Source organism: Camponotus floridanus, unplaced genomic scaffold (genome assembly GCF_003227725.1).
Source record: "Camponotus floridanus strain SB8 unplaced genomic scaffold, Cflo_v7.5 scaffold4, whole genome shotgun sequence".
Lineage (NCBI taxonomy): Eukaryota > Metazoa > Arthropoda > Insecta > Hymenoptera > Formicidae > Camponotus > Camponotus floridanus.
In genome coordinates this window covers 1,915,069-1,927,484 of record NW_020229547.1, presented here as the reverse complement: position 1 = coordinate 1,927,484, position 12,416 = coordinate 1,915,069, and the positions used below count along the sequence as shown (strand labels likewise).

Genomic DNA, 12,416 nt, shown 5'->3' with positions numbered 1-12,416 from the left:
GTATTAATATACTTTTCAAATATATTTTCTTTTCTTATATCAGAAAATTACCTACAATATAAGGGTTGTATGAACAATTGTTTATAGTTATTCTTTACACTTTGCAGCTATACTTTCTGGTAACTTTTGTAGTTCAACCTGCAAATAGAAATCCTTAGCTAAACAAAATGTAAAAATATATAAGAAAAAATAGAACATAAAAAAACATTAGATCTTTTTATTAAATTGTAAAACTCTTTAACCTTGGTCACTTTCATTGCTACTCCTTCTGGCAAATTTCTCTGAAGATATTCTAAAAAAGTATCTGCTGTTGACCCAGTTAATTTCAAAAAATCCAAATAACGATAATAAGTTCTGATCTCGTACTGAACTCGATGCTTTTTATGAACATGAGCAGATTTCAGCACCGTCCATCGTTCATGAATAGCTTTATGTGGTGCTGTGCTACAATTATAAGGACATTTTGATATATCATCTAAGTAATTGATCAAATGTTAATCAAAATCAAACGATCAATGAACTTACTTTCTACATACATTGATATTTAAATAATTTGCGGCCATTACTGCAAATTGTCCATAGCTCTTCAACACTGCTGGATCATTTCCCCTGACTTCAATCTCGATCTTTTTGTATAATTTATCCAGTGTACCCTAAAGAAAGAATAACCCTATTTTTGTACAGTCAATTCGATAGAAAAATGACAATAAATTTTTCGTTGAATTTACCGTGTTCGTCGAAAGCGAGGACGATTGATCTGTTGTCGAATCTTGCCGCTCATTCTGTTGTATCGATGTTGAAAATTTCACGAAGGATGTCTTGTCTTGTAGAAATTTACGTACGAGAACATCAGCATGTTTTGATTCACATTGAGTGACATTAGTGAGAACATTCTTGAGAAAGAACGGTATCTAAGGAAAAGGTTAAATAACATAAGTACATTTAATCTACAATCGATTCGAATTAATGTCATCGTTGGTTCTCATCAGAATACCTTTGTCAGTAACATTTCTCGTCGTTACCGGTTCCTCCAGGGTACACAAACTCCATCTTAAAAATGAGGAGAGAATCAGTTTCAGCGCCGCTCATCCTTGCACTCTAATAAGAGTGAACTAAAATTGATCACGTGACAAGACGTGAGGAGTAGATGCTATATTGATAACACTATATGGAATTTACATATACATATTTATATATTCTTACATTTTCATATATTTGTTATAATTAATGTTATAATAACCAAAATATTATAAATTACATTTAATGTTGTGTATAACATATAAATATATAAATTGTACTTGTTTATAGAAATTTTATGTGAAAAAAAAAAAATATTTAACACATTAATATCCCAGGTAGAACATGAAACTCATAATGACATCATTATGACGTCATCATGATTTTATTTATCACTTAAGTTACCTAAACAGAAATGATTAAAAAATGAGTTAAAGATGACAAAAAGAATCATAAATTTTTAAGTTCAATAACCGCATTATATAATTTTAAAAAGATTATGTTGCTTAAATATAATTAAAATATACATGAATAATTAAATAAACAAGTAATTGCGTAATATATATAAAAAATGATATTATTATGATTGATTCTTAAGATTTCATACGCGAAGTATATATATTCTTCAACAGAGTTCGTTAGAATTGTTTAATATCAAAAATCACCAAAACATTGCCAAAAGTATATCAAATGAGATCATTATGATTTTTCTAAAATAACTTTTAAGTGACGTCATAATGTCATTATGAATTTCATGTTCTACCTGGGAGACACACTTTTCAAAGTACTATACGTGTTGAGTGCGAGAGCATATAAATTTTTTAATTTTAGAATCTTTACTAAGAAACGCACAAACATTAGCATTATACGTTTTTACACGTTTAATTTATGATAAATGATATTTGATAAGAGCCAAATGTTAGTACAGATGTAATGTATGATTATATAATAAGAGGCACAAACACTATCCTATATTTTAAAATTTTATACATAATACATAAGCTCCAATGCAATTTATTTTCAGAAATAAATTCAGTAGGAGATACATGCGGCTGTTATTATACATACATACGTACAGATATATCAACTTTGTTTATGCAAAATTATGTATGTACAATGCTTATAATAAGCATACAGCCTATTCTTATGTCTTTAAATGTGTCTAATATAATCAATTGTTACTTAAAAAGAATATGTTTGGAAAAATTTATCAAAATAATTCGTTAACAATAAATTGTATCATTATGATAATGAATATCATTTTAAGCGAGAGTGAGAATACAGAAAAGCACTATTTTTTTCAGTTATAATTGAACTCACAATTATAAACAGATAACTATTCTAACACATATATATATATGTATATAAATATATAACTTGCAATTACATAATTTTCCTTAACTCATCAATAGGTATTTTTTTTTTAAACTAAGTTAAACAATAGATCCAAAAGAAAATATGTGTTTTTTGTGTCATAAACAAAATGTTTTTGATATAGTCAAAAGTGAAATCTATAAATCATTATTAATTCCATCAAAATATGTTATTTAACGTCGATCCTTAAACGGATTAGTCATAAACGGCCGTTGTGATTGCGATGGAAAATTATAGTTCGATGACTGCCACGCTGGAGCATTATTACTTCCCTGCCAATTGGTCGATAGTGGTGCTTTCTTAGTCGCATCGTTCAGAGGTATCCAGCGCGATTCGTTCATGCTCGGGCAGCTGTTTTGACACGGTTGTTTTGCCGCAAAAGCTTGCGATTTGTTTTGCCAACTGTCTTTAGACTTTGTCCATGGATCTCCTTTGTCGGCTTCTCTCGACCAAGCAGACGATGAGGGCTGGTTATCGAGATTCATCCATCTTTCTTTCAACCCGAGATTACCGTCGTCACCCCAGGGATCTCGTGCGTCTTCCGGCAAATCATTCCAATCGTCCTTGTCTCCTTGATTCCAAGAGTCATTAGATTGTTCCCATGATGATCGCGATTTGTCCATATTCATCCATTCCTTACCGCGACCCCAATTTTCCCCGCCAGCTGCCGATCTGGATGGACCGGACCATCTATTGTCCGAAGTCTGCCACGTTTCTTTCGCACCAGGTTTCGCGAGCGATTGCTTAGAGCCCCACGAATTCCCGTGAAACGAGGCATCTCTAGCGTCCCAAGACTTCTCTTGGTTTATCGATTTGCAGTATCTATCATTATCGGACAAAGCTTGCCAGTTTCCGCTCGTTGTTGATTGCCTCTCGTTACGCCAAACGTTCTCAGGTCTATCGTTAACGAATCGTTGCCAAGTGCTACTTTGTTCGATAGCGCCGCGGCTCGGTATGTCCCATTCGTCCGCAAATCTATTCGGTGGCGGGCTTTGACGTCTCGGTGGAGACTGCTGTCGCCTCGGAGGCGATGACATACCAGACGACATTCGATGTGGCGAGAAGCGTCTCATACCGGGCGAATGATGCCTCGGTGGAGGAATCATGTCTCTTGATCTTGATGGTGACATCATTCTACCGACCGGCGACACAGGTCTTCTGTCTGTAGACATTTGATGATCCATAGGCGACATTGGTCGTCTCATGGGAGATATTTGTCTCCTCATGGGAGAAATCTGCCTCGCGGATGAATCATATATTCCTATCGGCGATATTTCTCGTCTCGGTGGAGACAACTGTAGTCTCGGCGGTGATATATGACATCGTATCGGTGACATTGGTCGGCCAGTCATCGATCGTCTTGGCGGTGACATTGGCCGTCTCGGCGGAGACATAGCTCGATTAAGTGGTGAGAATGGACGTCTCGGTGGAGTTATTTGCAGTCTACCACCGGACGAAGATGCCATGTGTCTTAACGGCGATGCTAGCCGTCTCGGAGGAGAATATTCACGGTGCGAAGGAGAATTGTGTGTTTCGTAAGGTCTATCCAGAGGGAGATGCCTCCTAGGCGGTGAGCACAGGCGTCTCGGTGGCGACAATAATGGACGTTTTGGTGAAAATCTATTCGGTGAAGTTCGATGTCTAAATGATAAATCCTGTCTCTTCATCGGAGAATTCGGCTTCCTTACAGATTCTGCGTCGTTCCAACGGTTTTTATCGAAATTTTTATTCCTATTCCAGGAATTATCTTGATTTTGTTGCCTACTTCTGTTGTCAGACGATTTTGCCGATACTGGCATTACTGTATCCGGTTCCAATGGTGCCAAATTGTGATATTTTTTAAATTTTGGTTTAACATCCCCTGTCTCCAAATATTCCTTATTCGCCGCCGTGATAACGATATCCTGAGCACGCGTTTCTTGTACAAATCGACCTTTCAATAGTGGATCGTCATCAAGATCCTTCTTTATCTGATCGGTCCCAGCCGGGGCGATGCGATCCCACACTGAACGTGGTAATTGATTCTGAAGTTTATTGGTTTGATCGAGAACCAAACTCAAGACATTTTTTAATTCTTTAGCGGTCATTGCATCAACTGTAGGAGACGGACCGCTCAATTTCTCTTTCGCAGCTTCGAGAATTTCTCGACTTTCATTCACCTTTTGTATTAAATCTGCATCAATACGGTTGCTCGACAATTTTTTTCTTAAATCGATTTGTTCTTTATTCTCTTTTATCTTTTTCTCGAATAACGGATTGATGCGAAGTGCCGAATTTTCATGGAACCAATTCTTTTTCTTAGGAGTTACATCTAATTAATGAAAAAAAAATTTATATATATATTACAGATATGTATATAATAATCTCGTATAATGTTTAATTAGATTTATATTATCAAACTTACCCTGTTGCCACGATTTAAATCCGGGTTTTTCGAATTTCTTCGACACTTTTTTAGGTATTTCTATTATCTCGGGCGAATGATCCCGTTTCAATTTTATTTTACCCTTTACCGGTGAACTTGAACCGCTTTTCGTGAATGTTGCTTTTTTTGTGAGTAAAAGTTTGGATTTTTTTGCAAGTTCGGTTTTCGCTAGTGGATTCTTTCTCATCAGAACTTTATATACATCAGAACTTTCAGTTCCATCGTTATTGATTATTCGCTCCAATTCCCTAGTGTTATCTAACGATTTACTTTCCTCCTCCAACATTTTAAGGAACCACGGCTGTGTAAGTCTATGCATATATCTACGCTCCATTAGAATAACTGCATCGAAATGAGGCCCATTAGGTAACGTGTCAACGACACATGCACGAATTGGCATGAACGGATGACCAAGATCATTTTCTATAGGCCGTGCAAGTTCTAATATTGCTCGGACCGATTGTTTTGTCAATGCGGTGACCATTACGATACGCCGTAAAGACGTGATTTTTCGTAAAGATGTCATTACTTCAATGGCTAAAAGACATCATAACTTTAATTTTATTATCGAACGACACGTTGTGACCGAAATGTGCGCGCTAAATTTTAATTATTATTAATTAATCGCCAATAATATTAAAATATCAAAAAAAATCAGAATTGCATACCTCTACCCATATTGGTGTTTGTGTTGACTATACAATAAGTCACGCGATTTTTGTTGTGTAAGTCACGCGCAGCATTTATCTTGTTCACGACTTCGAACGGAGATCCCATTATGAAAGATACATTATATATTTTATTCAAATTGCAAGTCATTTTAGCTTCTTCTATCTCCGAAGGTGAATCAATTCCTATCACTTCTCGACATTTCTGTTATATAATGCAATGATTTATATTAATTGTGCTGTTAATTTGCGCATTTATATAGATACATGATTTCTTTGATTTTAGAATGACACGCCATACTGTGTCATTTGATTTGCTTAATGCGCTCGCGCTTATACATATATATCTTGTCACAAGTTGCACGTGTACTTACAGGTGCTATTGTAAGTCCAATTATACCAATTCCACAACCGACTTCAAGTATTGTTGTTTTTGCCGTCGGTTTAAGCATATCAGCGACTGTTTTAGCTACATTCCACGCACCAGCAGCGTTAGACCAAAAGTTTGTCTTTGGCGTAAGCTGCAATTTTAAATTACCTACGACTTCGTCTAGAGCCTCTGCTCCCACTAAGAATGTTGTAACAACTTTATCATCGTATCTGAAACGAAGCAGTGAGATATGCAAATTTTCACTGCTTTAAAAACAGAACATCTTCATCTTGTCTGATTCTTACTTGTTTATTGATTTGCAGTACAGGGATTTGACATTACAATTCTTCCCCAAACCAGATTCATATATATGTCTCAAACGATCCATGGTATTACGATTAATATTCTTTCCAGTTGCAAAGAGCATGAGCTCATCTTTAGTATTACAACGTACTAATAACCACGACCATATTTGTTTTTTATCCTGCATTGGATCTTTCTTTGAATCATCCATAGATGTATCATCTGGATTCTCATTAAAAGTTATTACATCTTGACTTGATATAGTTGTTTGAAGAAAATCTTCAAATATCTGTATATCAATAACCATTGATATGTCAATTATAGCCACATTATTATGTAAATTTAATCATGTCTAAATGAATATATTAGTATTTAAGTTTATATAATAATATAATATATTAATTATTTAAGTTTATATAATAATAATATGTTAATATTTAAGTTTATATATATATATATATATATATATATATATATATATTAAAATGATCAGATTGCAAAAACGTATCAATTATTATAATTAATTTTATGTTACTCCAATAATATTATATTGTTATTATATTACACTTTCATCACTCTGTTATCAATCTATTTTACAAGTTTATTTAATAATATTCTTATGTATTTGTCTATATACATAGGATTTTTTATAATTGAATGAATAATAGATAGTTTATATAAATTCTCATTTCGAGTGTTTCCATTGCTTTATGTAATTAAACTCATTTGTGTGCACATTCTGTTCATTTGCTCATATATTATAAAGTTTTGCACTGAATCATAATACTATTGAAATTGTATATACAGTTAATTTATCATGAAATATCATCACACAAATATTGTTCTTGTTATACAGTTTCTTTTTAATCTATATTCCAATAGTTACACGTACATAATATAAATGTGTTGTGAGCTATCTTCACTTGTTTTCTCACTTTAAATTGTCACATAAGCATTGTAATAAATGTAAGCAGTCAAAAAGCAGCGCTTGACATACAATTGATTTGTAAACATTGATTTGATTTGTGGATAATAATATAATACAAATGTTGTCATTATCATAGACATTCTATCATATATTCTTTAAATGTCTGTATATTCAATTATTCAAGTTTCAAATGTTATTTGTATTATAGTACAAATAACTCTAAGTGCTGTATATATGTCAGTCATCATCATATTTCTTTCTCTTTGTAAAAAATATATTCATGTCTATACAATATAAAAGTATATCAGAAAATGTAATATCCAATATTTATTATACTTTTTCTTTTTGTAATAATCATAATGGTGTGTATTATAATGCACACATGATAATATAATATACATACATGTATATTTTCTCTGTTAAGATATTTATAACTTTTATATATAGTTTTCTTCATAGGAAGAGAACGTATTGTATCTTCAGTGATGAAAATTTATATCAAGTTTATCATTACTTTATATCACAATGGAAAGATAAAATTTTTTATATTGTTGCACATTTTATATACAAATGTATATAAAATTAATTGTATACATTTTTAAATTTTATTTTCTCTTTTCTATTCTTTTATCTTATTATTAATTTCGTTGCAATATTAGCAACATCTTGATTTTGAATGTATTCATTGCATTCATTTTTTGCATTCATTCTATTACATTATGTAATGACAATTTTTTCAAAGATACTTTCTTATTTTAATAATTGTTTAATTATATATATAATTCTTGCAATATATTATCTTAAAAATAATATATTTTGGTAAAAATTCGTTTAGAATGTTTTTTATTATAAGTCGTTGACAAAAGTGAAGACTTGTCTCTGTTTTTCACACGACAGTATTTTTCTCTCATTATAATTATATATATATATTAGATTTTTAAATGGTGGATTTGTTAAATAGAAATATTTTCTATTTTGCAAAAACCTGCATATATATGTGATTATTGTCCATAATTAAATTCAGATATTATATTTTGCAAAAACCTGCATGTATATGTGATTATTGTCCATAATTAAATTCAAATCTTTATATCCTGTCTTTATAAAAATAAAAGACATTCATAAATGCATATATGCATCACCTGCATATGAGAACTAAAAATTGTATATACTGCATCCATACATCAAAAATAAACTGTTGCAAAAATTCGTTTATCTTCAATATAAAAGCTATATTAAAAAAAACAAATTTTTTAATAAATTTTACCTTGACAGCATTTAATACAAAAGCTGGAAATTCGGCCAAATTATCAGTATTAACACCTCCTGCCCCCATTGGTTCAAGACGCCATTCTACTTTGAAACATTTTTTGATAGAAGAACTTGGATTGTTCTCTTCTTTTATAGGGATTTGTACATGTTTCTTACTGCCTGAACATACCATTCATACATATATATATATATATATATATATATATATATATATATATATATTCACATATACATATATTGCATTATTCACTATTATTTGTTTACAGAAGATATCAAATATTGCATCTTTCACAATAATTTCCTTAATTAAAAAATTTTTAAACTTTTAAATTAAACCTTTGATGAACTAGGAGTCAAAATTGCATTGCACATTTAATTTTTGCAAATTTATTTTTCAAGATATTAACATTTATATGGTTATAAATATAATGAGTTATGCTAGATAAATATAATTATTTTTTTTTATTTTTTTTTATTATCTTCAGTGTTGTAATTTTTAGATGAAATATATGAAAACTTAATTGTGCATCAAAGGATTAATAAATAGATATGAGACTAACATCAAAATGAAGCAAAACTTCTAAGAATTTATCAAACAATTTTAGGAGATAGTTTCTTAAGCTATATACACATACACATATACAATATATAAATTTCTTTAAAAATCAATGAATGAAGTTAAAAAGCCCCAAGCGAATAAGAAACTGTTACATCTACAAATGTAAATTTCTCATAATTATAAATAAGAAACAAATAGATATACTTGATCAGATAAAATTCTATTTATCATTGTTATTATCTTTAGAATTTTATCATAATAATACTTCAAAAAGATATGAATATGTTACTAATGTTAATTATATAAACCATAAAACATAAATTCGTGATAAATCATAAATTTTTTAATTTAAGAAAAAAAATTTATATGTAAAAATTAATTAAATGACTATTGATTGCATAAGCAATTTAATATTTGTGTACATGTTATACTTTTAAAATATAAATAAAATAAAGTGCAATATATCAAGCTTTTTAAGATATTCTTTTTCTATACTTACATAGAAACTTCCAACGATTGGTGTGTGGTTTAATTAATGAACAACGTCGAGGCGGATCTATCTTACATATAGGGGATCCCTCTATCTTTTCTATTCTTTCCAGCCATTTCTCATAATGAGGATAAGAAACTGATAACACTCGAGCTAATTTCGACAATCTCTCTTTCAAAAGTCCACCTTTTTCAGCAATCTATAAAAAAAATTAATTTTTATATAACTTAGAGCATCTTTTTATACAATTTTTAAATGATTCAGTTTAAAAAAATATAAGATTGTACACAATATTACCTTGTTTTCATACCACTTTTGCTCAGAGGGTTCATCATCAATCACTGTTATTTCTTCTATATCTTCCTGCTCTTCTTTTTCTGTCGCAGAAGATTGAGTAACTTCCTTCATAGACTGATCTATACCAAAGGTTTCAGGATCTAATTCAATATTTTCTATCACATCCAGATGATGCATAACATCTTCATCTGTCACTTCCTTCTGTGTATCCAATTGATCTAAGCCGATATCAGCAGTAAAATCAGTAGTATCATTGTTTAATCCTTGATCACATTCTACCTCCATTGGGACTGGTTTGTCGTCGTTATTATGAGAACTTGTGCTGTCTGCCATGCAATAATATAACAAGCATCTTATAATATAGACAAACAATATTATGAATCAATGTCACAAATTTTGTTTAATTATTAATTTCCTTTGATAAAATGTGAACAACCAATTATTATTATGGGACATTTTTCAAAAATGTTACTCAATATTCAAATTATAAATCATAACAATATAATGTCCATGTTTGACGATATAAAACTAGTTATTAATTATCAAAAATATGTTAAACGCAAGACTTTAATTATGTACCACAATTAGTTTTAGGATCTTGTTGTTGCGTGGTACTGTCCGACTTTGGGCAAGTCTTTTCAGCATCCTCTGCTCCTGTATTTTCAGGTGCTTCAGGCGTCTTCTCTTCCATGCATTCGTCTATTACCTCATAGTGCTCGTCCTTATTCATGACTATATCTTCTGCAAAGTCAAACTACATATATACAAAAGAGTACAAAGCGATTATATCATCGAAGTAAACCTCAATCAATAAACGTTTCTCGAATAGTCTTATCAGGTAAAGGTTAATAAAATCCACGAAATTATCTATCTCTCAACGACATATAATCGCAATTTAAAGCATCGTCAATGAACGATCATCCATTAACGGATTTATTTTATGTGCGAGAATGAAAAAGTCGAAGTAAAATGACACTCGCGAGTAGAGATTACGAGTAAACTTTATGGCCTTGCGATATCAACAACCATATACATGACGCAATGCAATGACTGGCGATGGAATAATTGCCCTTGTAACATATATCAATATCGACAATTGTCAATGGTTTCGGTTGTTAAGAGACTGCTTGCCTCGATTCTTACCTTCGTTTTATGAAAATGAATGTCAAAGCGATCACTTTCTGCTATCTCGCTTCCTGGCTCGTTCTCACTTTGTAACCATAGACACAGGATATATAGACTGTTCGTAAAGTAGTCAGATATAGGAACGCAATGAAAGAGATAGCGATATTTGACAGGCCAATCAGACGTAGAGATGTCTCTCTCTCTTTCCTTCTCTAGAAAAAGATAGCATACCGGATAAATGAATAAGCACGAATGATTTTAAATTATTCGATGCGTCTTTCGAAATGTAACTGAAGTGATTTTAATTGAGATTCTAATTTTTCTCAAGTCACACAGATTTTCAATTGAGTTGCGGATAAGTATGTCAAATGTTGTCAAAATTTATAATCAGCTTCCAACGAAATTGCAAGGCTAATGTTATCTATTATACGAGTTTGTCGAACGTATCGATTGGCTATTGGATAGGGAATTTCTAGAGCCTCTTGTACCAATACCAATGTAACCAATCAGTACGCTTTTAAATTCAAATATTTATATCATTATATTAGATATCTATCAATATTAGAATTTTTTATAATTTTTGTAAATCGCATAAAAAAAAATTTATATCGTTTAATCTCCTTTTTTATAGATCCAAAGAATTATACATATTAATACAGTATTTAATACATATATTTTTATGAATAAAAGATAAATATCTTTTATTCATAAAAATGAATAATTAATAAAAGATAACTACTAAACTGACTACTACTAAAATGAATAATTAATAAAAGATAACTACTTATATCTAAATAATTCAGATTAATGTTTTTTGTAAAGATTTGCGATATTACATTCGAATTATATATAAATTAAAGATAAAATAAGACTACTATATCTATCGCTCTTCGTGATTTAATAATAATATGTTATACATATCTAATTCTATAGACGAGAAAAAAATGTATTACTATAAAAATATATTATTGTATATTTTAAAAATTATATAAAAATATATTATTAGGAACTGCGACTTTAATTACGATTTAAATTTTTTTATTATATTTCACAATTTTATTTAAAAAAGAAAATATTTTTGAATATTATTATTTCAAGCAGTAGATAATACTAAAGTTTGAATTTTGTTCCAAATTTTTCAAAATTTCAAAGTTTTATTTCCTTGTTTTTTTTTCAATTTTAACAAGAAATAGATACAAGAAGAAATTATTTTTTTTAAATTAATTTTTTCATAATTTTCAATTGTTATATTATGTAAAATTATATCATAATATTTTATGTAACAGCACCATTTTTATTGCAATATTACTTCTAATATATATATATATATATATATATATATATATATATATATATATATATCCCAGTAAGCAAAAAATTATTACCACAACATTATTATAATGATATTCACTAACATAATAATGTTGTCAAGTATGTAGTTTTTAACTGTATGCAACATCATTATGAACAAACTTTAACCGATTTAGAGGTTTCGGTAATTATGCGAGATCGTGTAAGAGCACGTGGCACGCTGGCAGCCGGCACAAGTGTTCCGAAGTCAAAGAACAAAAGAATAAATAATGCATAA

The 12,416-nt window shown here is 30.4% G+C and overlaps 2 protein-coding genes across 5 annotated transcripts; both read right to left on the bottom strand.

Moving 5' to 3' along the window:
* Positions 1 to 87: 87 nt before the first annotated feature.
* On the bottom strand, positions 88 to 1,009 carry LOC105253046 (28S ribosomal protein S10, mitochondrial). Its single transcript, XM_011260804.1, has 5 exons — positions 995 to 1,009; positions 729 to 911; positions 526 to 653; positions 243 to 444; positions 88 to 138 (listed from the first exon to the last, which is right to left on the bottom strand). Exons 1-5 carry the CDS (start codon positions 1,007 to 1,009, stop codon positions 88 to 90), a joined length of 579 nt encoding a protein of 192 aa, XP_011259106.1.
* A 1,441-nt stretch (positions 1,010 to 2,450) lies between these two features.
* On the bottom strand, positions 2,451 to 11,033 carry LOC105253015. Of its 4 annotated transcripts, none has more exons than XM_025411420.1 (10): positions 10,847 to 11,033; positions 10,283 to 10,444; positions 9,704 to 10,029; positions 9,416 to 9,605; positions 8,353 to 8,516; positions 6,160 to 6,446; positions 5,859 to 6,084; positions 5,485 to 5,689; positions 4,796 to 5,353; positions 2,451 to 4,702 (listed from the first exon to the last, which is right to left on the bottom strand). In XM_025411420.1, exons 2-10 carry the CDS (start codon positions 10,431 to 10,433, stop codon positions 2,565 to 2,567), a joined length of 4,245 nt encoding a protein of 1,414 aa, XP_025267205.1. In that variant the 5' UTR covers positions 10,434 to 10,444; positions 10,847 to 11,033; the 3' UTR covers positions 2,451 to 2,564. The 4 variants fall into 4 exon arrangements, with proteins under 4 accessions (XP_025267205.1, XP_025267207.1, XP_025267204.1 ...); XM_025411422.1 differs by lacking the exon at positions 10,847 to 11,033 and adding an exon at positions 10,730 to 10,821; XM_025411419.1 differs by lacking the exon at positions 10,847 to 11,033 and adding an exon at positions 10,730 to 10,753 and having other exon boundaries at positions 10,283 to 10,457.
* Between the last annotated feature and the right edge of the window lie 1,383 nt (positions 11,034 to 12,416).

Bases quoted from the DNA above. Each gene is read 5' to 3' on its own strand.
- LOC105253046 (XM_011260804.1), bottom strand. The intron at 654-728 runs GTAAATTCAACG...TTCTTTCTTTAG, and splicing joins CCTCGCTTTCGACGAACACG to GGTACACTGGATAAATTATA. The intron at 445-525 runs GTAAGTTCATTG...TTATAATTGTAG, and splicing joins AATATCAATGTATGTAGAAA to CACAGCACCACATAAAGCTA.
- LOC105253015 (XM_025411419.1), bottom strand. The intron at 6,447-8,352 runs GTAAAATTTATT...ATTGATATACAG, and splicing joins TTGTATTAAATGCTGTCAAG to ATATTTGAAGATTTTCTTCA. The intron at 6,085-6,159 runs GTAAGAATCAGA...GCTTCGTTTCAG, and splicing joins TACTGCAAATCAATAAACAA to ATACGATGATAAAGTTGTTA.